Source organism: Erpetoichthys calabaricus, chromosome 16 (assembly GCF_900747795.2).
Source record: "Erpetoichthys calabaricus chromosome 16, fErpCal1.3, whole genome shotgun sequence".
NCBI classification, from domain to species: domain Eukaryota; kingdom Metazoa; phylum Chordata; class Cladistia; order Polypteriformes; family Polypteridae; genus Erpetoichthys; species Erpetoichthys calabaricus.
The window spans coordinates 33577815-33605751 of NC_041409.2; the positions used below are offsets into that span (position 1 = coordinate 33577815).

The window sequence follows — 27937 nt, forward strand, 5'->3', positions numbered from 1 at the left end:
TGTATATTGTGTAATATAGGCAATATATGCCATACAAGGAAACTATTGTGACATGGAGTTTTCAATGGATTCACAGGTTTTAAGAATGTTGGATCATGATAAGACCATTTTCAGAGTGATGACAATTTATGAGGCTGCAGACACATTAATACAAAGTCCAATTGCAGCCTGACACAGTTATCACCACTGTAAAATCCTAGAGGCCTGCTAATTTGGATTTACAGTATATCTTGATTTGTGCTGAGGATTTTGCATTTTTTGTACACATTCGTGTACATCATTTTCAGCAAGGTATAATTCTTCCATTTCATTTCACGTAATGCATTATTGGTCAGCAGTATTTTACTGCTAAAAATACAGGTATAGTTTATAGGGTTGTTCTTGTCATGTAATTAATCTGTGTACTTGTTTTCTCCATTATCAGAAAAACTGACATTCATTCCTTGATGCCACATACTGTATATTTCTGTCTTATACTTTACCTTTCAGTATTTTGTTGTGTATTTGGTCACAGGGGCCCTGCACCCAATTAAAGCATAAGCAGTTCCAGAGACTTGTCCAGGATTATCGATTGAGGTGGCATCCTTATGGATTAAAGTCCCCTGCCCTACCATTTCACAACACTGCCTACCTATGATTGGGGTAGAGAAGGTCGTATAGTGCATACATGTTGTCACTGGAATGGATTGAACAGTTAAGGTTTTTTAAATATATTTTAATGCTTTTTTCTCACATGTAATTAAACTTTTCCATCAGCAACATTCTAAAAATGACACTCAAAAGAGTCACTTTATTGCCCAGAATAAGATGTTACTCAGAGATGACATTGCTGTCCCCTACAGCTGAGACTACTGCAGTTGTTCCAGGCTATCTGGTTGATATTTTAGCTTAAAAGGCATATCTATACAAGTACAGAAGCACAGGTATACCAGCTACTTCATATTTTCAGTTCAGAATTTATTTAGTGAATATACGGTAGCATGTTAGGATCATGTGTCTCATTAGTCATCTGTGGAGAATGATAATGTTTTCCTTTTTTATCTGCTTTAGCCTTATTTGCTGGTTAATTTATCAACTTTTTAATCAAAGTTTTGAATAAGAAAATGTAACTTATCTCCGCTCAACCATAGGTATGCAATAGTTATTGAAGGACAATGTTGGTAACAGCTACTAATCAAGACATTGATAAATTTATGATATGCTAATACACTTGTTCAAAATTGGTTTTCCACAGTGCTTGGTTCCCATTTTTGGGATTTTAAATAACCATAAACCTGGTGAAACCTACTCAGACACAAAGGATGTGCCATCTCCACATGTAGTGACATTGGATCTGTGAGGCAGCAGCACTGTGCCACCCTGCCAAGACTTTGAGGACATGATTTTCCTCAAAGAGTATGGTGGCTAAAAATCTAATATGCTCTATCCAGAGTCCTGAAATGTGGTGTCATCAGTAGAAAATGTCATTTTTTTCTCAGGCATTGTTCATATACTTGTTCAAGCTGTGACAAATCTGTAACATTTCCTGTTAGTGATGTGAAATAATGTATACTTATGTTTCTAGTTGTGGCGGTTTCACATGGTGACATGTTAAACTATTTTTCAAAGGATCTTTTATAGTACCGTTATGTATAACAGTTTTCCTTTTGTATATACAGTTCTGTGTGCTGTTTTGGGCATCCAAGCCCTGCAGGATGTTTAATCCTCTAAACAAAGTAGGGGCTTATCAGAGTTAATGGGATTTCATACCTGGCCATTATGATTCAGCATTCATCTCAAAGCGTCCTAAGCCACAAGGACAAAAATGGATTTGGGCAGATTCAACAAATAGTTGCATTGTGTAACACTCCCAACATTTAGGGAGACATGATGATATTCTGAACATGAGGCACAAAATTACAATGTGTACTGTGTAATGGAGGTTTGAAAGCTTTCACTTGTCATGATGTGTTTTATTGAATCAAGGTGCATAAATTGTTTAGATTTTATCTTGAAATATAAAGAACAGCCACAGCTTTGACTTACTGCTGGCCATCCATTCTGTAGAACAGTTTATTCCAGTGAGTGAGCTGGTGATGCAACATCTCTTTTTTTTCAGCAGTAGACCCATATTCTTTCGGACATGGCACCTTCAGATATAATCCTTCCAGTGTGTCCTGAGATTGGCCAGCTACCGATCTGTCTGTACCTTCTCAGTGACTTCTGTGGTTGCTTCTCCAAAGTCCACTGTATCCGCTGAAATAGAATAAACATAACAATGAAGCTGACGAGCATCATTCCCACCATTTAAAGCTGGAATGATATCCTTTTTACCAGTGAATTTGTGGATTTCATAGATGGGCACCATCACTAAAAGTTGTTTATTTAGATAGATACTTAAAAGCACTATAGATAGATAGACAGACTGAACGAAAAAAATGAACTTTATTTGTCCCCAGGAAGAAATTTGGTGTATATTATATAATAAGAATACTGTAGAAATGGCAAAGTGTTGGAAAGTTTGTCTTTCTTTCTCCAATCTCATGCAGTCTGCCACTTTTTTCCTCCCAGGTCAGCAGATATTTTGTATTGTGGTAGGGAAGACTTTGTAAAGCCTACCATTGACAGAAGCTACACCTCTGTGTTCTAGTCTTCCAGTTAGCAGGTTTAGAGCACACTTCCACCCCATAATGTCAACTTTTGGAAACTAAAGGTAATCTGTGATGTCATTTCACCATAACTCCACTGTGTGAACAGGGTAAGTGACTTGTGCAGGCGTAATTCCAGTGCTCAGGGTTATCCTTTTAGTTTTAATATAATATAGTTTTAACCCTTCCATAGTTAACATTATCCCAAGGCACACTGCAGGCAGATTTCTCATTTCTGTGGTGTGAGCTCTTGCAGGCTTACTGAGGTAACCAGAGAGAGGGAGTGAACTAGAAACCTTGTCACTTTTCAGTGGTGAAATCTTCATCTTATTTATTTAGAAAGGAAGAGTTAATTATTAATAAGTAATAATTTAATAATTCTTTGTTTTACAGTGCAGAAAATACTATTTAATATAAATATGTACATAATTAACTTGACTAATAAGCATATATGTGTTTCTAATCAGCAGGTTAAAATTTCAAAGATCAGAAAGTATAATTAGGAGATCACGACCAGGTTCCTTTCTTTTATTCTGTTGTTTTTGCTATTCCAGGAAACAATCCTGGACAGGATGACAGTCCATCAAAGAGCACACGTGCTTAAACTGAGCCATTTTACAATGGCAGTTAGTGTCATGTGGATGTCACAGAAATGGTAGAGTACCCAGAGAAAAAACCCACAAAGATTCCGGGAGAAAGGGAGACCACCCCGATAACCAATAAACTCTCCCACCATGATTGAGTGTATGTTTATAAGCATGTATCATCCTGTCCAGGTTTAGTTCCTGCCACAAGCCCAGTGCTACCAGAATATATGTACTCTAGTTACAGTCAATTCATTGTAAAGTTCACTTTGAAACATGTTAAAGATGGAGGAATCAATTCTCATTATATGCAGTATTAATTAATTATATCATAAAATAATCCTGTTTAAGTGTGTTTAGAATTTCATAATTTTGCAAGGTGTTTTCCCATTTAAATGGTCTTAAGGTGCTGTAGCTGATGTGAACCCAGCACAATTACACAGTGTATGAAGTTGTGATCGTTTCAGCTCAGTTTTAAATAGCTCAAATCACTGAAGACAGTCTCGGAGCCTTTGCGTAGATTTACAGATGTCAAAGACTGACAGAACATTGTCTCATCATACAGTATTTATGTACAAACAAAAACCTGGAATAAAATGAAAAATAATAGAAAAATCCTCAACCAAGAGCTAAAATGTGCTGGATATCAAAGGAGCAGTAAATGTGATCAGTTGTTAGTGGAAAATAGAAAAATGAGAACTCCACTTAACAGCACTTCTGGAGAAAATAAACTCCTAGAAGACCCCATGGTCTTTTGGAATAAGCTGACAAAAGTTCAGGTTACCAAGGCTTAATTCATCCATCCATTATCCAACCTGCTATATCCTAACTACTGGGTCACGGGGGTCTGCTGGAGCCAATCCCAGCCAACACAGGGCGCAAGGCAGGAAACAAACCCGAGCAGGGTACACACACACCAAGCACACACTAGGGCCAATTTAGGATTGCCATTGCACCTAACCTGCATGTCTTTGGACTGTGGGAGGAAACAGGAGCACCTGGAGGAAACCCACACAGACACGGGGAGAACATGCAAACTCCACGCAGGGTTGACACGGGAAGCGAACCTGGGTCTCCTAACTGAGAGGCAGCAGCACTACCACTGCGCCACCGTGCCACCCCAATGCTTAATTAATGCATGCATTTATTTCTAGTAGGATTGATTACTGCAATGTGGTGTTCACTGGATGTTCAAACTGTTCATTATACAGCTTCCAGTTAATTCAAAATGCTGCTTCAAGAATTATTACAAGAACAAGAAAATACAAACACATAACTCCAGTTCTTAAATCCTTATACTGGCTCACAGTTAAGTTTAGGGCAGATTTCAAAATCGTACTTCTAACGTATAAATTCTTAAATGGCCAAGGTCCGCACATTAAGATCTGAAGATGCAGGTCTGATTATAATTTCAAGGATTAATAAAATAACAGTGGGAGGTCAAACTTTTAGTTCCAGAGCCCCAAAGCTGTGGAATGGCCTGCCTGCTACTATAAGAGATGCCCCATCAGTCTCAGATTTCAAATCCCGGCTGAAGACTCACTACTTCAGTTTAGTATACCCAGACTAGAGATGCTGATTAACTGTGCATACTGCATTTCTGTTGTTAGTTATTAGCAATAAAACATAAGTAATATAATAGTTAAAATTTGCTACTAACTAACTCTTCACGGTACTCAAATGTGCCACTTGGTGCAGGCAGCTTAGCCATTTGGAATCACAGATGATTATACAGTAGCTGCAGTGTTCAAAAGACAGAAATTCACCACAGTGTTTGTAGTTTATAAAGTCAAATTCATGGAGTCTTGAAATCATGTAAATGGCAGGAATTTAAATTGATGATCTACGTTGGCTTTAGTAGCTTTCGGCACTAAACTTTTAAGTGTTCTTAGAGGATATTACTTCATCCATTTATTTAGGAAACATATTTTATGTATTATAGGGTCATGGCAGTTGAAACCTACCTATCTCGGCAGTATGGGAGACCGGGTTAAAAAACAGTCCTGAATGGGACACCAGTCAGTTACAGAGGACTCCTGCACACTCACCCGCACAGTGCTCATCGATTGTTTGCCATTAGGTACATCTTTCAGAGCAGAAAATGGGGGAACAGAAATACTCTACACAGGCAGTGACTGGGTCCAGATTTGAACTCACATACTTGGAGATGGGATCCATCACAGTAGTCTGATCTAGCGGACATGCATTAGACTTTTCAAGTTAAGGTGAATTTAAGAGCAGACACTTGTTTTTGGTTCCCCTTTATTAAGTTCTATCTCTTCACAATGCATAATCACATTTCAGCCAATTTAGTGTATTTGGACTGAGAGAACAAACACACATGGAAGGAGGAATGAACCAGGGTTCAAGTACTGGAAAAGGCACCATTATCTGCAGTTATACTGGCTATATTACATGTAGTATATTATTATTATTATTTTTATTACTGTTGTTGGTATTGTTATTAGTAAGAGTAGCAGCATACCTGTAACCTGGAGTTTAGAATATGGACAGAGTTCTACCAGCATGTTATGACAGTCGACCAGGAAGTGCATCATTGGGGCATCCAGCAGTTAAACATTGTCTGGTTTGCTCAAAAATGACTTTTAAACTGTCAGTGCAGCAGCAGCAGTAGTAGTAGTAGTAGTGGCAGAAATATAATTAGTGGTAACTTATTCGCAGTAATAGCTGGTGTAAAGTGCTAGTGTAAATTTGTGATGCTTATAGGGCTGTGTTAATGCTTTCTGGGGACACTGTCTGCAATGTGAATTTCACCATGGGGATTAATAAAGTATCTATCTATCTATCTATCTCACCACATCTGAATCATAATACAGGATGAAGTTTTGGTACCCCATTCCGGGTTGGTTCGATCTTAAAAATACTAGGCCAGTTAGGAAAAAAGAAGACGCAAACGCATGAATGCAGTCAAATAGAAATGGATTGGATTAGATTGTATGAAGAAATAACGTACAAGGCGTTGGGGCGAATAGCGGCCTTCTGATTGGCGCACTGGACACGATTGTGTTGGGGAAACTTCTAGCGTATTCCTTCATGTGCGCGTGCACATATTCACTGTCGCTTAAAGGTGAACATTAAAAACTATATGACTGAAAAATGGTCGAACAAGAAACATCAGAAAAGAATGCCGCTAACCCAAGTTGGCCATTTATGATGTATGTGCTGATCTGTTCTTGGATTAAGGAGAAAGAAAAAAAAAACAGTTATGTTGAAAAAATGTGCTGATGTCACAGGGCTAAAGGCAGAGGCGCCGCTGTTTTTAGTAAGATGAGCATCGAGCAGCAGTGAAGGATGAGATTCCTTCTTAGTGACATCTCATTGTATCATCTCCGTGCACGTTTACTTCTGTATTTACGACCAGCTAAATTTAGCATCGCAGCACTGCCTTGCCAAACGTTCAAAACTATGTTTCTGTTTTTCAAATTCGTCTGTGGTAAAGGCGTATTATTAGTTGTAAAATAGGAATGGTGGTGTTGTTATGGCACCTGGATTTGTGACCGGTACCTGCTCGTTTTCCACGTGCATTTTCTCCGCGGTCGTGAAGTGAATATGCAGAAGACAAACTTCAGTGAAGGTATGGACAGAAACTTCAAGGGTAACACGACTGTGCGGGGCCTCCCGGTTCCAAGAAGGATGCACGTCAGAATGCGCAGTCATAAACTAACCTTTATTGCTGTAACCCATAAAGGTGTATATACCTGAAGAGCCTTATTATATATACTGTACACTTAACGCGTTACTTTATTAATGGCGATTTGGTTGTTTGCTGCGCTGACAACTGTCGACTCAGGTACTCTCCGTGAAATTTGCACCCGTGTCTGCCAGGTGTCTTTCTCAGGGTACTCCTGTTTTCACCCGCACCTCAAAACGTGAAGGATGCTTTGACTGAACACTACCCACCTGTTAGGAAGTGTGTGTGTGTGTGTGCGTCACCCTAATCCAGGATGGCAGATGCGTACTCTGAAGACCTCCACGTTAGAACATTGGAACCAAAAGTCCAAAAAGTTAATTAATCCTGTACACCTCGATTGTCTAAAATAACATCAAGTCGAGATTTAAAGGTCCCTAAAAATCCTGCCCTCCATTATAGTATTATCATACTATTACATGTGTCTGTGGTTCTTTGTGTAAAGAAAAACGTTCCAGCATTTGTGCAAAGTTCACCCTTAGGTTTCTGTGCCTGCATCTTCTAGCTAAATATTTTTTTTTAAGTAACAGCTTGGATCCGCTGTCCTAAAAACTTCAATTGTTTAACGTCATATTTTTTTAACGTAAAGATTCTACTCATTCAATCTCTACTCACAGCTCACTCAGTTACCCTCAGTCCTGAATAACCCTTGTTGCTCTCCCTCTGGACCTCAGGTACTGTAACGTCATGGCACTCTAATATGGAGACCAAAACTGCACTGAAACTCCACACTCTTTAAAAATCAAGGTGGGTCTTCAGAACGATTCCATTGGCGAGAGGGGTGGGGGGCTCTCTTCCACAAGGAGGTTCCAATAGGAACCTTCAGATACAGGGTCCATAAATAATCACGAATTAAATAATAATAAATTTGTAAAACTGAAACGGACTCATGATTTCAGAAGAAGAGTAACTCAGACCAAGCTTTTCATGTTAGTATCCTTATAGGTTTCCTACTAGACATCATTACATATTTCTGTTTTGTCCTCCCAAAGAACCAAATTCATATGCAAATAACCCAAAAAGATTCTTTGTCAAGCAAAGAGTTCTACAAGGAACTACACAACCCAGAAGAGTGCCCTTTGAGAACCGGGATTTTTAGGAGTGCAGTTGACGCCTCACTAGAGCGTTGTGCAATTTAAGAATAACCTCGTTTGACTTGTATTCCACACATTAGGGGCCATACAACCTAACACCACGTTAGAATTCTTGATCACTTCTATACCTCCTGCGTCTGGTTTACTTTCAATTTTCAGACTTCCCGTTGTGTATTAAAATCAAAACTTTTAATGTACAACTTTACATTTACTGACATTAAGTTTAATCTTTGCCAAAGCCTGTATGCTGCCCAAGTCCCTCTGTAATAATTCGGCAGATTCTGAATTATCTGCTAGTCCACCAAGCTTGGTATCATCTTCAAACTTAACCAACTGGTTGTTACGTTCCTGTATTTCAACAATCAGTTCCAGAAAATAAACGTCTTCATGGGTAACAATTTGATTTGATTATGGAAAATGTTAAGCAAAATAAAAATTGGTGTCATAACTAGTGCAGTTAGTACTCAAGCCTGATAGTGTGCGCGCCTTTAAGTGCCAGGATTAGTTCGTCTTGTGACTTTTAGCTGGTTTCCTGGACAGAATAAATGAGATTAAAAAATGAATAAATTCAAGAAAAAAACACAGCCCTTTTGGAGATTCGTTTTAAAGATGATTTTACGAGAATCGCAGCATTTCTCTCAGATCCCTTCCAAGATCTGCTGAATTGAACGCTGAGCCGAAAATAGCCAGTTATCTGCCGGAGGACTAAGATCGTGGCAGCCGTCCGCAGAACCCACAGTTCCCGCTGTCGGCTGTAGGGTGGCTAACACGGTGTCCCTTTGTCCTGATCTTTTTGTCATAAATCTTGCCATTTTACAACGGAAAGTATATCCTTAGGAATGAGAAGCATATTAAAATCCCAGCAAGGGACTGGCTCCGAGACAGAGCCCAACGCATTCTGACCACGAAAATTCCTTTTATTAAAAACCGCACGACACGAAATCGAACCTCAGCTGAAATAGTGCGATCATGTGTGTGTATTTGTGTGAGGATATTTATATATGATTCGATGTTATTAGATTTTCTGATAAGTAAAATGGACAAGCAACAGTCAGAACGTTGTTTTAATTGAAGTTTAGTTCTGTGTATTTTCTGAAGTCGTGTTTGCCTTTCAGAGAATCGTTTTTGTTGATTCGTCGTGGGGTTTTTTTTATCTCAGAGAAAAGCAGGTGACATCCAGCACTCCAGCCGCGCAGAGGGAACCACCTCTTCTCTCTTCAAAATCTCGGCTTGTCTTAGAGCCATTACTTGACAACGAACAATTTCGATCTGGGAAGGCTTCCTTACATATGAAGTTGGTTCACTGGACTTTGAAAATGTTCCAAATTCGTGGGAAACCCGAGCTCTTTAATGTGCGAATAGGCTGGTTAAGAAAATGGATGGATGGAGTAGGCTACCCAGCGGGATAGCGACAGATCGAGGAAACCTGAACTAAGACTGTATGCAGCAGAGGAGTCTTTTTAACATGAGGGACCCGCTTATTTCTCAAATCTCTTATCATCTGCTTATGTTTATTAATGGAGCCTGTTACTGATATAAACAAATAAAAGTTCTTTTTGGAATCTTCATGCGTGTGTTCTATCACCTTTATTTTTGAGAGTGTGGACATACTGTCCGCATGTCACACAGGTCGTCGCAGACACACCTGAACGGGGCCAGTGGATGTCACACGGGCAGCACGTGCAAACTTGGCCCATGCGTCAAAGCGACAGTTTAGTTCAAGTTTCTTTTGGCATATTCACGCCGGGAGACCATATCATGCCATCTGCGATTCACATGCGCTTAATGCAAAATGATTCTGAAAACATAGGTTTATTATTACTACTTTTACAAGCATCTATGTACCAATATTCACCTTAAATTTACACGAATAAAATATACATTTTCTTATTCCATGCGTTAAATTACATTACATACTTTTCGTCCGTATCTGCTGTAAATAAGCGCTCTCCTGAATTGCTTGCAAAAGCATGACGAATTGAAAGGCTGTCCAGACTGAAATATTGGAAACAAAAAAGTGAATATACTGGAACTGCCAAGTTCGTATTCCCTTTTGGAAAAGTGTGCAGTTCCAAGAAGTGTCCTCCTCCTGTTCAACCCCATATTACTGAAATGGAACAGCAGAAATACAAATAAACTTAGAAAGACAGCATTTACATGAAGGACATAGCAGACGTGTGGCTTAAATCACATTAAATAATATTCTCTCTCTCTCTTTCTCTTTCTGTCTGTCTCTCTCTCTGTGTCTCTGACTCTTTCTCCGTGTCACTATTCACATTCCACATAGTGGAAAGTAGTCCGATTTTTGTTCCCCGTCGCGAAAAGGACCGCCGTTATTTTAAAAAAAAGGTGGGCCGTCGGCCGGGCATTGGTCCCCAGGTTGCCAGAAGCTGATTATTTCTGTCGCTTTTTTGTTATTATTTTGATGCTCTTCTCATGGTTCCTATTCAGTTCGTGGAATTCTTCCTTTTGCTTTGTTGTTATAGAGTAACATTTTAGTCACGTATATAACAAAGTGTCGAGCAGTCCAACATGAGGTGACAAAGAGCAGAGCAGCAAGGAGGGTTGGGTTGGCAGGTGTCGGCGTGAAGTCTACGCGGGCTGTCAGTCGAGATCGATGGAGATGCAGCGGCACTGCTTGACCCGCTGGACCCTCTTCCGTTTGGTGGACGGCTGCAAATCCGGGCAGTTGAGCGTCACAGTCATCGAAGTGAACTTCTGGGGCTTGCAGAAGGAGCATGACTGAAAAGACCCCTCGTCCCGGCGGACGTGCCTGGGGATGTAGAACGAGTTGCACTGACCGTAGCAGAAGCGATTGATGATGGTGCGGCTATGGCAGCCTTCTTCGTGGATGGTTTGCTTCAGCGGCTGTGTTTTGCACCAGTCCCTCTTCAGGTACTTGCGCTCTGTGACGTGCAGGGCCTCCTGGCTGGACTCAAGCACTTCTTCGTTGGGCACGGCAGTGCCCCTCCCTCGGTCGCGGGACCCCGAGCCCGCCGGCTGAGCTTGGGGTGACTGCTGCTCCGACTCGTTGGGCTGGTTTTTGGACGGGGACGGGATGGCACCGTGAGAACCTCCTCTGTTCTTCTTGGCCTCGGCCGAAATCACAAGCAGCCCAAAGAGAAGGGTCATCAGGGCCCAGCGGGGGGTTACCGTTACCATCCTGGAAAAAAAACAAGAGGGCAAAAAAAATCAAACTCGTGTCAGATGTACGCCTTGATGGTCAAACTGGGATTTCTTTCAAATCAACCATTCAGGGCCTCATCAATTTAGTGAATGACTTCTTTATGTTATAGGTAGAGACTCGTGTTTTATGTTCTTTTTGTACTGTAAAATAACAGGTAGTGATATTGATGCCAGCGATGGGCGCTTTAATAAATGAAAACTGATTGGAGCCCAAAGTATATAGCCAGACTTTTATATATACCTTAACCAAACGCACCTACCCTCTTAGAAATCCTGGTTCTGGAATGGTGCTTTACTGGTTTGTGGGGTTCCTCATAGAACCACTCCTGCACAAAGAGCCATTTGATTTGGGAAATATTATCTGAATATGATATATATGTTCTTTGGGCTTTGAAAGGTTTCCTAATATATGGACAAAGCAGAAATCTCTAATGCATAGTAGGCTACTTAACGGAATATGACAGATCCAGAAAACCAAACTTAGCCTGAGTGATTGTGTCGGTGCAAAAGTCTTTATAAAACCAGAAACCCATTGGTATTTCACAAATGTGGTATAATCTTTTCTCGGAATATATTCTGTAACAGATGCAAGAAAATGAAGGAACCGAAAATGGTTTCCCCGTGGTATCGCTTTCTTGAACCGCGCTTAGGCGGCTAGATGCGTGAGGTGCAGTCAAAGAAGCTTTTATCAACGGCGTGCCAGCAAAATGTACGCGTAAATAACATGGAAAGCCACAAACCGGCAGGGGCTAAAAAGAAAAGGAAACGTGCTGGCGTAACCTTTGGACCTGCTCGATCCCTGCATCCTTTTTGGAAGAAAAAGAAATTCAGCCCCAATACTTTAATAATCAAGTTAGACACTCAGGATGGCTTTTAGGATAACTGACAGAGCTGAAAATGAGACGTTCTAGAAAGTCCAAGAGCGAAATAATAAAGCGCATCAAGTTTACTAGCCCGGCTTTGACTGAACAATAGGAAATACACTATATAACAGATAGATAGAAAATGCACTATATAACAGATAGATAGATGGATAAATAAAAACTGCACCATATAACAGATAGATAGAAAATGCACTATATAACAGCTAGTTAACTAGAAAGCGATTGGAAAGGCACAATATCACACAGATTGATAAAAGAGGCATTAGATAATACATTGGAAATGCACTATGTATCAGATAGATTGATAAATTCATAGAAAGTGCACTATACAATAAATAGATATAAAATGCACTATGTGATAGATAGATAGATAGATAGATAGATAGATAGATAGATAGATAGATAGATAGATAGATAGATAGATAGATAGAGTATAGGTACTAAATAATAGAGAGAGACATAGGAAAAGCTATGTATTACACAGACAGATACAAAAGTTCCTGTATAATAATTGGATGGGTAATGCACTAAATAACATCTATAGAAAGTGTGCCATGTAACAAATAGATATATAAGAAACAAAAAAAGTTATATTTGATGTGAAGTGCAATTTAAAGACATATATACAGTAACAGTATATGAAATGGGGATAATAATAATGGGAGCCATTTTTTGGCACCCAAAAAAAAAACATCCACGTGAAGGCTCCGGCAAGAGCCTTAGTTTAACAATGATGGTAAGCTCAATAAATAGTCATGAACAGATGATAACAAATTTGTGAAGTGGGTGTCTGATTTTAAAAGGGCGTTTAATGCGTTAATTACGATAGGCCAAAATCAGATGTTCTTGATCTCTTAATATCCTGTTTGATAGCCTGCTATCCATGAGAGATTTCAGATTTGTCCCCAAAAACCTTTCAAAACTTGAAGAACCAATTTTATATGCAAAGAACCTTTCTCAGAACTGCCATTAATGAACCTTTTTTTACGAGTTTGAAATGACATCTACGAAATAAAAAGAAACCAAATCACAATAGGCATTGATCGACTGGTTGGACCCTCTAAACTGGTCACTCCCGTGTTTATTTTCATGAAAGTGTTGTGAGACTGTCTGGCCTTCCGTTTGGGACCTGCCCCAGCCAGGTGCTCGCTAATGCCGTCCAATATCCATTAGTCGAAATGGCTGTTTTAAATTACTCATATGGACATATTTGGCACGTAGAAAGAAATCTTGAATAATAGGGAAAACGCCCATATAGACACACACAGAACATGAAAAATCCCTACAAGACCTGGCTAGTCAGGGTTTAAACCAAAGTACCAGGAGCTACAAGTTGGTGTCACCTGCCACTACGCCACTACCAGCCTTATGATAAAAATAATTTCCGTTCATTTGTGATGCCGATTTTTATGGTTGTAGGAATAATATAATATGTTTCGAGTTAAGAGTTGTCTTGCACACCTTGCGCTTCTCAATCCACTCGCGTGTTATGAAGTGAAATAGTGAGGCTTGGTGGTCCGGTCTGAATGAGTGAGCCCGGCGGTGTGAGGGCATCCCCACTGCATAAATCGAGTTTGGAAAATAGATGGACTAGTGGATGTTTTTTTTTCATTTGAAATATTTATTTATGTTTATGTCATTAGATATGATCATTATTTGAACGCAATTGTGTCCGTCAATTGACTTAAGCGTAATGAATAGATTGAAAAATCTGAAAGCAGTTTGAAAAGCAATGCGAAAAAAGTGCATTAATATACCATGCATACAATGTTTTATTGTAACACTAATATATTTGTAAATGTTTACAAGTGTTTCAGAAATGCGCTATTTAAATTGAACTGTAATGAATGGATAAACAGCATTGCTCATTAAGTATTATTATATTTCCTGTAAATTAAAAGCTCACTCGAAGAAGGGCAGTGCAGATATGATAGCCGTGTACCCACCCTGCTTGTTCGGCGTTAAATAAGTAGCTCATCACCACGGGGCTCGAAGCCAGTTGTGTCGTCGGCGCAGCAGAACTAACGTGTGTCTCGTCGAGGTTTATGAGTTTGGGCAGTTTTAGTGACACGTAGTGTGTTTTAAAACAGGATTCACAAGAGAGGCGCGTTGCCTTCATTTTCCCAGACTTGACAAGTGAAGCCAATAGAAACCGCCTTGGCCGGCGCTCTGAGTGCCGAGTCCGCTCGAAACCGCTTTTGTCGCGTCTGCCTGTGATTTCATTAAACTGTATGGCAGTTTCAAAAAAGTGAACATTTACTCCGATGAATTGTTCATTTCCGCTCATTTGTCGTGTCTTTACAGGGTTACAGTTTCGTTACTCTACCATCTGCGGTCCAGCAGTCAGCAGGGCAGAGCGATCGCAAGAGCCATACGTGCCCGTTCTCGATATTTCCAAAATGTAGTGTGCGCCCTTAACAGTCCAGTCAGAGTCGTATCCTCGTCGTATTTTAGCTTTATGTCCTAAGATTAACATCAAATGAGATGCCTTGTTGGATGGGAAACTTTGGCTACTTCAAGTAACATCAGTCTAAACGTCTTGTGCCGATTATCCAATTTGGGATAGCGGCGAGCCGGCGCCTTTTCGTTATGGGGTAAGTTAGCCCAGTTTGCATTAATAGTGTGCAGCTACAGTGGAGTCACTGAGGTAGTGCATTCGGAAAGCCCCCCGCTCCTGTTACACATCCCGGTATATTCCAGACAGTCGCCCTTTTAATTAGCATATTTCTTAAAGGTTGTCACAGTGGGAGAGCGTGAGGACATGTGGCGTCCCTTCCAGTGCTGGCCGCAGCGACTCGATTAAAGACGAGTAGCGGTTTAATCATCTGTTTCGTAGAGATATTAGACGCTAACAAGAGGTTAGCTACATTCATCATGTTGGAAACAAATGCGAGGCAGGATCCAACCCTGGACTGGGCGCAAATAATTTTGGGTTCTATGAAAGAAAAAGAAAGTGACGCTGTAGTCGGATGGATTTGCTAAATAGATTTAGATTGAATGAAAACTATGAAAAGGCGCCCTGCTTTGAAACTCCTAAGCCTGCATAGATAACAATCGAGCCCGTGATAACAGTCAACAGCTAATACCGGGGTACTCAACCTTATAGCGTCGTTTTCTGAAGTGTTAACTTTTTCCCCAGGTGCACACTGGGGAACGCTTATTTGCCTTTTTATAACACTTATAAGCTAAATTTCATTATTATTATTATTATTATTATTATAAGACAAGAGTTTTCAGCTTAAACCGTACGCCGGACACACGTGCATCCACAGCACAAACCCGGCATAGTAAATCAAATTCCGGTAGTTTGTTACAAAACGTCTCATCTTGTTCTTAGCACGTCTCATCTTTTTTAGGACGGGGGCTCCTGTCACATCAGCCGTGTCCCATTGGCAATTCCGTTTGACGGGACTGAACCCCACGGTGATTTAAATGGTCACGAACTTGGATGCAAAGACGAACGCGGATTTACTCACCTGTTCTCTCCTCTTTGCTCACACAGATGGCCGAAGTAAGGTTCGTTTCTCCTACTGACCGTCCTCCTTTCCCAAAACACAAACTAAGCCTGCTGTATTTTGCTGAGACCCAAGCCCTGTCAGCAAGTCCATAGGAAGAGAGAAGTCTGGATCGTGGTACAAATGCAGCAGCGCCGGCCTGTCTCCTTTTTAAATGTCTGCCAGCCGAGATATGCGCCACAGCTCCCTTAACTTTATTGGCCAGCCGCGATCCAAAGAACAGTCATCTTATCCGCCCCCCAGCACGTCCATCAGCCCACAAGTGAGGAGCAGCAGAGTGTGGGAGGCGGAGAAGGGCGTCCCGGGACAGGACCGGACGCCAATCCATCACAAACGATCACATTCGGGTTTCGAATGGACAGGACACCCCGAGATTTGACGCCTACAGCAAAGTAAAAGTGGAAGCTGTATTTCTTATTTTTGTATATTTGGCTGTCGCCTTTTTTTAAAGGTGACCAATAAAATCAGAACGCCTTACAAATATTTTTATTTTATTTATATACTTTTATTTTGCAGTTGGAGCACAGGCAGGTTAGGTGACTTGATCGGGACACATAAATTGTCACCAGTGGGACTTAAACAGCAGCCTTGTAGTTATAAAGTCAAGTTCCTTAACCACTATAGTATACTCTCCTCTGCCTGACTATAAAAATCTTAAGGGGGCTTAAGATGATCTCCCTGAGTCCGCATGGGTTTGTTCCGACTGTCCAAAGACATGCAGGTTAGGTGGGATGGTGAGAGTAAATTGGCTGTAGTCTGTGTGTGTGACGGACTGGCGCCCTGTCCGTGGTTTGTTCCTGCCTAGGCCCCTATGCTAGCTAGGATAGGCTCCAGCTCCCCACCCCACCATGACCCTTGTTTGTATGAAGTGGGTTAGACAATGACATGTTTGCAATTTGATGCATTTATGTTTATATTATTATTACTTAATATTTGGCTGATGCCTTTATCTAAGGCGATATACTACATCTCAGATACCATTAAGTACATTTCTATTGTTTTTCCAACTAGAGCCCAAGCAGGTGAAGTAACTTGGTCAGGGTCACCCAGTGTCAGTAGCAGAGTTTGAATTCAAACCCTTAAAGCCTTAAACACTACGCCACACACTGTACAGCAGATGTCTCAGGCTCGTCTAGGTGACGACTCTCACGCTTAGTCCGCAACATGAAATGTGTGTGGCCCGTGCCTGGTCCTGCTCGGTTAGTGACTGCTTCTTTTCAGTTCTGTGCCATAAAGAATTTCATTTTATTTATTGTTATTTTGCATTTTATTTTGGGTATCAATGGTAATGCCTTGCCACCACTGGTTAATGCTGAGCAGGAAACATTACAGCCTTAAGTACGTTCAATGTACAGTTTATTGCCGGAAAAAAGAGCAAAGCAAAAATGTCCAAAGTCCACATAAAATGTCAGTATGATGTATACTCTTCTCTTTGTTTAATTCAAAATAAGGGACATAAGCTAACACTATGAAGCAGGACCATACAACTCCATTGCTTCAGTCACTTCACAGGCTCCTAGTAGCACCAGCAGTTGACCTGAGTGCCATCCTTCTCTGGCATGCATGATTCTGGGCTGATTTACCAACTAATACTAAAACAGCCCACCAGTATTCCTATTCAAATGGAGCTTGAGACGTTTTAGTTTAGTGCACAAAGTCACATTGCTTTATAATTACGTCCATTATTGTGGCTAATAGTCTTTCCCATTTAATGTTCTGCTCCACTGACAGATTGAGGAGATCGTTCCTCCCTCAAACTATGCGACTCTTCAGTTTCACCCCCTTTGGGGGTAAACATTAACATTAACATTATACAAAGTTATTATCTGTTTTTTTACCTGTATTATTACCAATCTTTAATTTAATATTATTTATTGTATCAGTATGCTGCTGCTGGAGAATGTGAATTTCCCATTGGGATTAATAAAGTATCTATCTATCTATCTATCTATCTATCTATCTATCTATCTATCTATCTATCTATCTATCTATCTATCTATCTATCTATCTATCCGGGGCTGTGCTCTCTCGGGCCAGCTTTGTGTCCGTTGGCCTTTTTCGTTGTACTCCAGGGCGTTGTGTTCCCACCAGTGTGTTCAAGTCCTACTTTTAAATATTCAGCCTATGCAGATGACTTTGCTGTTTTTCTGCAGTCACAGGAGGACATCAAGGTGTTGGTTTTGCGCCAACAAACTTTTGAAAAGATTTCCTCTGCTAGGGTGAATTGTCTGAAGAGCAACGCATCTCTCCATGGCTCCTGGGCAGATTGTCCACCACCTGCTCTGCCTCTGATCCCACCTGGAGCCAGCACTGTTTCCACTATGTGGGGGTGTTGATGGGAAGCAATGGGGTAGATGACAGTAATAGGGATGGTCTTTTAGGTGACGACCTGTTTAAATAAGTGGAAATGGATTGCAGCCAAACTTTCTTTCAGGGCTCCAGTTATCATTATTACTAATTTAGTAGCATTTATGCAGTGACATAGTTGATGTGAGGGGATCATCCTCGGGGTCTCTTAACTAAAATCCAGAGGACGCTGATAGACTTTTTCTGGAATGGCCTCCACTGGTTTTGCCAGGTCAGGCTTATTGATATCTTTTAGAAAGTTGTAGGTTTCAGATTCCTGGCTATAAAAGATCTTTGTTTGTTTTTGCTTCTCATCTGCCCTTTTGGTGGGACTTGGCTGTCATTTCTTTTCTCAGGGTGGTAGGATTTGAGTTCGACAAGCAGCTTCTGGTAATGGATGTTCACAAACTCATTCTTTCTGTGCTGCAAAAATTCTACAGGAGTGTTTGACTGACTTGGCACTTTTCAAAAAGGAGGTCAGTGCATCAGGCTCTGATTTTCAATGCTTTGTTCTCTAACCTGTTTTAAAAGTGACACTTTTGTGAGGTTAATGATTAAAGATAAAGTCATCAGTCTGTCACGTGTTTTTGATGAAGAGAAGAAATCTTTCATAGATTCTACTTTATTAGCTTCCATTCTGGACATGAAGTATGTTAGGAGTATCCAGTTATTCCTGCCTTGTATGGCCAAAGACTATTTGAGGCTCCGCGATTCTGTCTGTCAGCACAGTCTGCCACGGACACCATAGGGCTGGACAGGAAGGTGAGGCCTACTGTCCATCTGTCTTTGTTTTGTCAATGTGGCTTCACTTTCAAATAAAGAAACACAGAATCCTCTTTAGTAAAACCCTTGTGTGCGTCCGTGTGTGTGTGTGTGTGCTTCTGGTGAAGTGCGCATGCGCGGGGCACGGTGCGATGCTTCAAAGGCCGCCTGACGCGTCACACAAGACAGAGAGAGCGGGACCTATAAAATATCGTGTGGCCGATCCAATCGGATTTTGGTAAATGAGGTAAGAACTAAAACAGAAAACACGAAAAATCCAATCAGGTACTGAGACGCGGAGACCAGCTTCCCCATTGTTGTGCAAGTGTGTAAAACACAAAAAATCCAATCGTGTATCACTCAGAGAAAATTACAGGCATTTTACGGAAAAAATTTAATGAGGTAAAAGGTCCCTTGCCATTTAATATACGTAGACTGTTCCTACTAATGTTTATGGACTACTGTTCTAGCGCCCGTTACTGTAACGGGCTTAATGTCTAGTTATTGTATAAAGGTTATTAATTTTTCTTCTTTAAATACTGTGGTGGATACACCTTGAAGAAAAAATGTGGAAGTAGAAAATATGGAGTCAGTATGGAGGTAACTTTATAAACCTCCAAATAACAAAAGAACTGGTGACTTACAGTGAAGGACATGACATGAGGTCATGGCTACCAAGAGTTTTTTAAAAATAATCCAAAAACTTATGATGATAATATAATTTCACCTTGTTTATGTTGCTTTAGACTTTTTGTGATTTATGTACAAAATTAGTAACACAGTGTAACAATATATTTATTTTTGGTGTTAAACATAACAAGACAAATAAGCTAAGGTTCAGCTACTAAGTGAACTGTTGTGAGGCCAAACTCGCCATCCTGAAAAGCCGTTAATGACAAACATTCTGAGAAAACACTTACTGGTTTTCAAAACTTGAATTTGTGTTTTACAAAGAAACGCATTAAACAGAAGACTTTGAACAAGTGTGTGTTATGGGGTGTCAAAGGTCTCTTGTGCTCCATTGAAGAAGAGGGTTGAAAATTAGTTTCTAGTAATGCTCAAATATTATTCTCAAGAGTAATTAGAGTGGTAATAATGAGGGTTTATTGTAGATAGATAGATAGATAGATAGATAGATAGATAGATAGATAGATAGATAGATAGATAGATAGATAGATAGATAGATAGATAGATAGATAGATAGATAGATAGATAGATACTTTATTAATCCCAAGGGGAAATTCACATACTCCAGCAGCATCATACTGATAAAGAAAATATTAAATTAAAGAGTGATAACAATGCAGGTATACAGACAGTCAATAATCTTGTGTAGTGTTAATGTTTACCCCCCCCAGGTGGAATTGAAGAGTCGCATAGTTTGGGGGAGGAACGATCTCCTCAGTCTGTCAGTGGAGCAGGACAGAGACAGCAGTCTGTCGCTGAAGCTGCTCTTCTGTCTGGAGATGATCCTGTTTAGTGGATGCAGTGGATTCTCCATGATTGACAGGAGCCTGCTGAGCACCCGTCACTCTGATTGATATGAAATAAGTGGAGTTAAGTAGAAGTGTGGGAGGAAAAGAAGGTTAGATGGGTCATTTTAGGATTAAAGGATTTGTTTGGAAGGAAATATGAAATAAAAATGAATTTGTGTAGAGTGGGCGATTTGAAAAGTACTGATATTTTTACAAGGGGTGAGATGGGGGGAGTTTTGGTTTAAAACTTGTATCATTTCATAAAATTTCAATTTGTTAATATACTTATTCTGCAAAACATGTTAACTCTTTCAGGGCTGATGTTAACTTCTGTCAAAAGGAGGAGCTGACGATGGTAAATCGACTGTAAACTGTGACAAAACCAACCATTAAACAAATATTCAGCCCTCAAAGAGTTAAACTTCATGCAATCTTGTGTTACTAATTTTAATTGTAAGTTAATTAAGATTTTTTTTTAAATAAATATATCTGTTATATGTGGTGCACAGGCGCTCTGCCCGAGGTTGGTTCCTGCCTTGCGCCCTGTGTTGGCTGGGATTGGCTCCAGCAGACCCCCATGACCCTGTGTTAGCATATAGCGGGTTGGATAATGGATGGATGGATATCTGTTATATAGTGCCATGCCTATCTATCTATCTATCTATCTATCTATCTATCTATCTATCTATCTTTTTATTTTAAACTATAGTTTGTGTAGTTCAAGGGTTACATGAATTTTGTGTGATTGTTGGACATTATGTCGTCTTTTATTTTAAGTGAATTTTATTTTTTAAAGTATATAAAGGGCTCTGGGTTTGCCATTGTGTAATAAGTCATATAAGAATCAAGATATGAATATGTTAATAACTTTTGACAGTTTGTGTGCGTGTCTCTCTCTCTCTATCCCTCTCTGTGCTTGTATTCTCTCTCATCTCCCCAACCAGGCCAGTATCCCATTTTTCACAACCAGTAATGCAGATGATCTTGCGGTGATCTTCTTTGTAAATTGTCAGCTCCTCTACGTTGCTTTCTAAACGTTTGCTGGGAGTTTCGTTACTTTCCTGTACTAAGCCACTATCTTGAGTGGCTCATGGATCGCAGTCTTGGCTGAGCTGTCTACTGACCGCTTTTCTTTTCTTTTCTTGAACACGACATGTACACCTTGAATCTTTTGAGGTGGGGAATTCGTCACAAAACAAGCGATGCCAAAAGCGTAAGAGTTTTCTGGGGCACCGTAGGGTCGTTTCGAATCCAACATGTCTGCCAAATTGGCTTTTATTTAATCTCCCCAACTCTCTCTCTCTCTCTCTGTTAATCTTGTATCATTTCATTTTTAACATCAAAGATGAGCTTGCAAATGTTTAGGTCAATGCAGACTCTTTGTGAGAGCGCCCCGTTAAAGTCTTTTATTCACATACATGACGGCGATGTGGCAGTGACGATTCCTGGACTTCTAAATTACCGTTAGAGGAAAACATCAAATTTCGAGGAATTTCGAGTGTTTCGAGGGATCCATTACTTTCTCTCAACTCCCAGCGATGTACTGGCGCCCTCGGACGGTTTGGACCGTGGATGAAGTGCATGTCTTTACTCTGACTGCGCTAGAATTAAAACAGAGACATCCCAGCCACTAAATGGCCTCCTTGTGTCCGGTGCCTGGCGGGCACTAACGAATGAGCAGCAGCGCGCATGTCCAGTCCAGTCCGGTTCCTGCACTGCACCCGTTGCTATGTGAACAGGCTCCGCCTCCCCGCCAGTTTGGTGATATACACGTGACTTGAGGGATTTACAAAATCTTTCTGCTCAGCTACGAGAGGATCTTGAACTGATCAGCTCCTCAGTTGCGCAGGACGCTCCTCACGCTTGCATTACTGGATGGATGCTGTCGTTTGTATTTCTCATTATAAAAAGCAGCAGCTTCTGACGTGCTGAAGACCTTGTGAAATGACACCTACATTCAGGGTTGCAGCCTACAGGGCCCAGACCACTTCCAGCAGCATCTGGCACAATCCTGGCAGGAATGCCACTCTGTCACAGGTCCTGCTCAAACTCCCATCCATGCCAGCACATATGGAGTCAATTAACTTAACAAACAGCTTTTGAGATGTGGGAGAGATGTGAAGTATCGTCAGTACCCCTATGTATGGAAGCTGTTTGAGGTCCTGTTCTGATGAATGGTGTCACCAGGCTTTCTAAATGTTTAATGGTTCCCAGTGAAGTTGGTGATCTTGTCCAATCCTCTTAATGGTTTACCCTCACATCTCACATTTCACATCTCTGATGTGTAGCCTACACACAAAGGCTAGTAGGAATAAATAAATATACAAATAAATAAATACACTCAAAATTTTTCACCAGTCTTATTCTGCCGTTTCCAGTTTAGCGAGAGTATACTGTAGGCGTTTGATTTTCCATGTCCATCGATGTCAAATGACACTGAATGAATCCACCCAGATTGCGACCTCTTCCTCCCATTTTAATGTCACCCCCAGTTTATATACCAGCAGCACATCAAAAGGACTGTAGGCAGCATCTGAACACGTCAATCATCTATTTTGGCTTTCACATTTTTAATGTACCCATATGTGCAACACATGCTGCTTGCCTGTTTGTGTGAGGGGCCGCACCACCCTGCACCTTGGTGTTTCATGCTGCACCCGTGCCCAGATCTTTACTGCCAGGCGGGCTGGATTGCTGTCTCTGGCTCTCTTACATTGGCACTCAGAGCGTCCCTTTTAACTGCACCCTGTGGCACATTACAAGTCCTAATGGCGGCCTTCCTGTTAACGGCAGAGCACGGCCTGGGCGCTCATGGCATCTGCTGTCTTCTTGTACACACAAACCCGTAGCCACATGTGAACACAATATGACTGCAGCACTGCGGAGGCACACGGCCCTATATATCATTAAGGTTGAGATGATTGGATTTGTACACAAAACATATACGTACGGTGAAATACATTTATTTTCTTTTTCGTTACATAGAATACTGCACTTCAGAGCAACTTGGTGGAAATCAGAAAGCCAGGGCAGCGCAGCAGAAAGTGGCGTGAGGCCATCTGCTGTGATGGTCCAAAGACAGACCAAGGAGGTGGGCATAAAACAATAGTAAAGAAAATACAGGGGGCAGTATGGCAACAAGGCATATGCCAAAGCTAAGGGAAACAAACTAATCCTTCACGCTGGAGTCCTCCTCTGAAAAGTGTGGCACTGACTTCTTGGCCACGACATTGTCCAGTCTCTGCCCCATCAAGTAAGGATTGACACTCTGAAAAAGAAGGAGAGCACAAGAAATTCAGGTCCTTCAGCCCAGCATGGTGGCCACATCGAGCACTGCACAAGAGTCTGTCTGCTACACTCTTTACATCTTTAAACAGTGGCGCTCTTCACACAAGTAAAACGATTACATGTTAAAATATCTTAGATTAGATTATAATAAAAGGATGTGTCTGCCTGTGTCTCCATCCAGCTACTATGTCTCTGTTTTTCCAAAAGATGACACATCATAAACATTTTTAACACTGCTTTTATGAGTTCCATACCAACTGGCATATAACAGAGACATGCGTTTCATTTCTCATTCCAACAAATGGCGCATCACATACATTAACACTGAGGTCTACATTGATTACTTAGATTTCACCCCATATTAGATGGGTAGCACAGCTAGTAATGTAACAAAAGGACAGGAGTCTTTGTGTATGTGTGCACATCTGCTTGCTATGTCTCTGTCATCCCAACAGATGGCTCATCACAAACATTTGCAGTAATAAAATGCATTGCGTTTGTCATTCCAACAAATGGCGCATAACAAACATTAACACTTCTTTTATGTGTCCCATACCAAATGGCATATAACAGAGACATATGCATTGCATGGTGCACCGTAAATGTTAACACTGAGCTAATACAATACAATACAATACAATACAATATATTATATTATAATATAACCTCCCACAGTCCAGAGACATGCAGGTTAGGTGGATTGGTGATTCTAAATTGGCCCCAGTGTATGCTTGGTGTGTTTGTGTGTGTCCTGCGGTGGGTTGTCACCCTGCCCAGGATTGTTTCCTGCCTTGTGCCCTGTGTTGGCAGGGATTGGCTCCAGCAGACCCCCGTGACCCTGTGTTCGGATTCAGCGGGTTGGTAAATGGATGGATGGATGGATGGATGGATAATATAATATAATATAATATAATATAATATAATATAATATAATATAATATAATATAATATAATATAATATAATATAATGTAGTGGACTGGCACCTATTTCAGAGCTGGCTCCTGCCCTTCACCCAGTGCCGCTGCGATAGGCTCAGCCCTCCCGTAACCCTAAAGTGCAGTAAGCAGGTTCAACGATTGATGTTTTTCACTCTTTTCCCCGTCTGTCTCTACTGATTTAACGGCCATTTTTCGTTAGCCGCTAGGCTAAAGGCAGGACACAGCCCAGGATGGCTGACTCGCACCAGGACAGTTAGGTTTCACTCACCTGAACGACTTTATGACGTGAGGACATGGAGCACAGACACAAACACGGTGCAAATTCTGTGCTCGCAACATTGAGATTTAAGCCCAGGTCCCTGGTGCTATAAGGCACCATCTAAGCATATAAAAATGGCAAGTGATGAACAGAGCCCCCGACTGACCAAACCTGGCTAGCTGAAACATGACCTTTCAAGCTATGGTGGCGCTAGGCTAACATTCAGGAGCTGTCCACCTGTGGTGTCTGTTGGCCTCCCAATGAGCGCCACTCTGATTCTTCCAGCTCCCCTTAAAGCTCACTTTTTAACAGCAGTTAACACCGAGTGCCCCATCCTGGGTGACCTGCACAGCCTGCCCGCAATCAGAGCAGATGTGAGCGCCCCAGTTTGGCCACTCAAGCTGCTGTGGTACCCAGCCGGGACGCCCAAGAAGACCGGAGGAGGGCTTGTGCCTCCTCCAGACTTCGAGGGGGCGACCGCCCTGGGGGCCACGGGTACAGAGCTGGGAAGCTCGACCCTGCAGGGGCCCGTGGTCACCGCCAGGGGGCACCCCAATACCTGCAGGACCCTGGACCTCAGCACTTCCGGGGGGAAGATGAGCAGGGATACCCGGAGTGCTTCTGGGGACACAGCCGACACTTCTGGGAGATTGCCGGGGACACACCTGGAGCCCACCCGGGTGCTTATTTAAAGGGGCCGCCTCCCTTCAGAGGATGAGTCGGGAGTGAAGAAGGACGAGGTCTCTGGAGGAGGGAAGGAGGCGGCCTGAAGGCTTTGTGATAAGGCCAGAACTTTGGGGTATTGGGGTCTGTGAGCTGAATTGTTATATCATGGAAGACCCCAATAAACGTGTGTGGGGTAAATCAAACGTGTCTGCCTGTCTGTGTCCGGGTCATATCCCACTCTGCTCATAGCATGCGATGGCGTCCACGAGACAGTATTAAGTACAAGTCTTTCGTCTGATTGCCAGCTTGTGCCTGCTCTCTGCCCTGCGGAGAGCTGATAAGACCACCGGGGTGCTTTGTGCCCACCTCCATTCCACTTGTGGCCCAGTCTCGAACAATCAGGAATGTTAACATTGCGTATTAGCAAGGAGTATTTTTAAATTTTTATTTTGTTTTGTTTTTCTATTTGCTTTCAAGAACACAAAGCAATGACAACACAGACATTACCCTCCGCCGTCTCTTGGGTCCTTCCTTCATTTTCTCATAAAGCAGCGCCTTGTTCTGAGTGTGAGGGAGAGAGAAAGAGAGAGACAATGGCCACAGGAGTCAAGATCACTTCCATGATATTGTTGAAATTGACAACAAAGCAAAGAATGCAGGGAATCTGAAATGAAAAATGAACGACAACCACAAGGAATCTGCCATTACTGTAGCTATTAATAAAAAAAATAATAATTTGCTAAGCTTTGGGGGCATTTGTTGTCATCAGCAATTACACAAATACAATGTTTCTAGGAAGAAGGCATTTGATCTATAAAACTTCAATCCAGCCAAGCCTTTTAAAAAGTGCCAAATGAGGTCTTGGCAGAGGCGAAAGTTATGCTGAAAAAAAAAAAGCGAATGCCTGCCCCCAGTTTGTATAACAGTCGCCACACAAAGCGCCCATCTCAGACACATCCACGGCGTATAAACATGCATGTGCACAACACATTTGGCTGCAATTCTGGCTTGAAATCCTCGACTCACAAGGTCCGCCCGACGGGATCAGAGGAAGAAAAAAATAAAAATGTGAAAAGAAAAAGCCTTAGCTCATCCATTTGGCGGGACGGCCATTTCCAGAAAGACCTGAGGTGCCAAGAATCTGACGAGAAGGTAACTACGCAAGCTTGTCAGCTAACCACGTCATTTGTTAGTCAGCGGGAACAGCACTTCGTCGTTTGTCCCGAGGATCCATCGCTCAAATCTTACACATTTGCCAATGCCTCGCGGACTGCCACTGACAAGTGGAACATCTTAATATAAGAGAGAACATCACAGCCCTCTGACAGTGATTAGGGCCAGGACTGGCTGCAGACTTGTTGTTGTTTCTTCCCTGTTGTCTTACTTTGTATGGTCTTCGACCTTTTGGTCACTTTGTTGATGATTCTGCATTCACAACGCTTTATTTTCCCATTGTGGACACCATTTCATTTAAAACCAAGGATCTGCAGGAATGATCACCAGAACTATGCTTAAAAAACAAAGGAAGGACTCCCATTGCTGGTATAGCAGCCATTATCCTGGTATTTTTTACTGATGCCAACCTCCTTTACTCACCTCTAAATTTAAAGCTTTAAATCCTCCATTTTAGCTTTTTTATGGAAGAACCCATTCCAGTACACGCTACGCTCTTAAAGTCCTGGCGCCAAGTGGAAAAACTCCCATTTAGTATTCCATAATGAAACCTTACATATGGATGGTTTAGGAAACAAGAGGGATTTAGCTCGGCTAATTAGTTATCAGTCTCCCGCTAATTCATGAAATTATTTGGTAAGACCCCTACTTTATTTGCTTAAACTATTTTTGGTCTCCGGCCTTTAGATTTCTGTCACGATGCCTGAAGAACACTTACTTTAAGAATTAGAATAACACAGTTCATTGATGAACATAAGGATTATAGAAATATAATAACTGCTGTGAAAGCTAGGGGGCACCACAGAGCCCCAGACCCCAAACACACAAACACAGTCCCGGGTTCAAATCAAAGGGGTATAAATAACTAAACTCCGTGTTTATTCCTTTTCTTTCTCCCTCTCCCTCCACCGCACTGCTACGCCTCCAGTCGAGTGTTACCCGAGTGTTATTGAGGGCCCAGGAGGTCTTCTGGTGATGTGACGTAGCCAGTTGGAAGCACTTTTGGATTATGAGGCAGTCAGGGAGATCCTGTCCCAGCAGTGCCCTCTATAGTCCACCAGGGATCCCTACAGGGCTGCTCCTCTGGACTCCACCTCCATGCATCCCTGTGGGTGTGCAAACTGGGACTCCATATGAGGGACACTGCCACCTATTGAACTGCTCGCTTCTCTGCTCTCCTGTCAGTTCTTGTAGTCTTCAGGCATCCCACCCTGGATGGGGATCATAAGACTTCCCGACTGGGTATTGCCCCCATGTAGTCCATCCTTCCGTTATGGCATCTCAGCTGGTGGAACGCCCAACCATCCTCTAGGGCATCTACACTGCGTATATACACTCACTGGCCACTTTATTAGGTACATCTGCTCAAATGCTTGTTAGCGCAAATATCTAATCAACAACAACAACATTTATTTATATAGCACATTTTC

The 27937-nt window shown here is 41.6% G+C and overlaps 2 protein-coding genes across 2 annotated transcripts in view; both read right to left on the minus strand.

The window, feature by feature from the left end:
- Positions 1-9807: 9807 nt before the first annotated feature.
- LOC114666862 (gremlin-1-like) lies at positions 9808-15764 on the minus strand. Its single transcript, XM_028821892.2, has 2 exons — positions 15561-15764; positions 9808-11177 (listed from the first exon to the last, which is right to left on the minus strand). Exon 2 carries the CDS (start codon positions 11174-11176, stop codon positions 10619-10621), a length of 558 nt encoding a protein of 185 aa, XP_028677725.1. The 5' UTR covers position 11177; positions 15561-15764; the 3' UTR covers positions 9808-10618.
- A 7365-nt stretch (positions 15765-23129) lies between these two features.
- The window catches only part of LOC114666980 (neuroendocrine protein 7B2), a 68713-nt gene continuing 63905 nt past the window's right edge, over positions 23130-27937 (minus strand). Inside the window, exons 5-6 of the mRNA XM_028822037.2 lie at positions 25842-25895; positions 23130-23450 (exon numbers count right to left, since the gene is read on the minus strand). Of these exons, the coding sequence (XP_028677870.1) occupies positions 23352-23450; positions 25842-25895 (153 nt within the window). The 3' untranslated portion in view covers positions 23130-23351. The remainder of the gene's footprint in view (positions 23451-25841; positions 25896-27937) is intronic.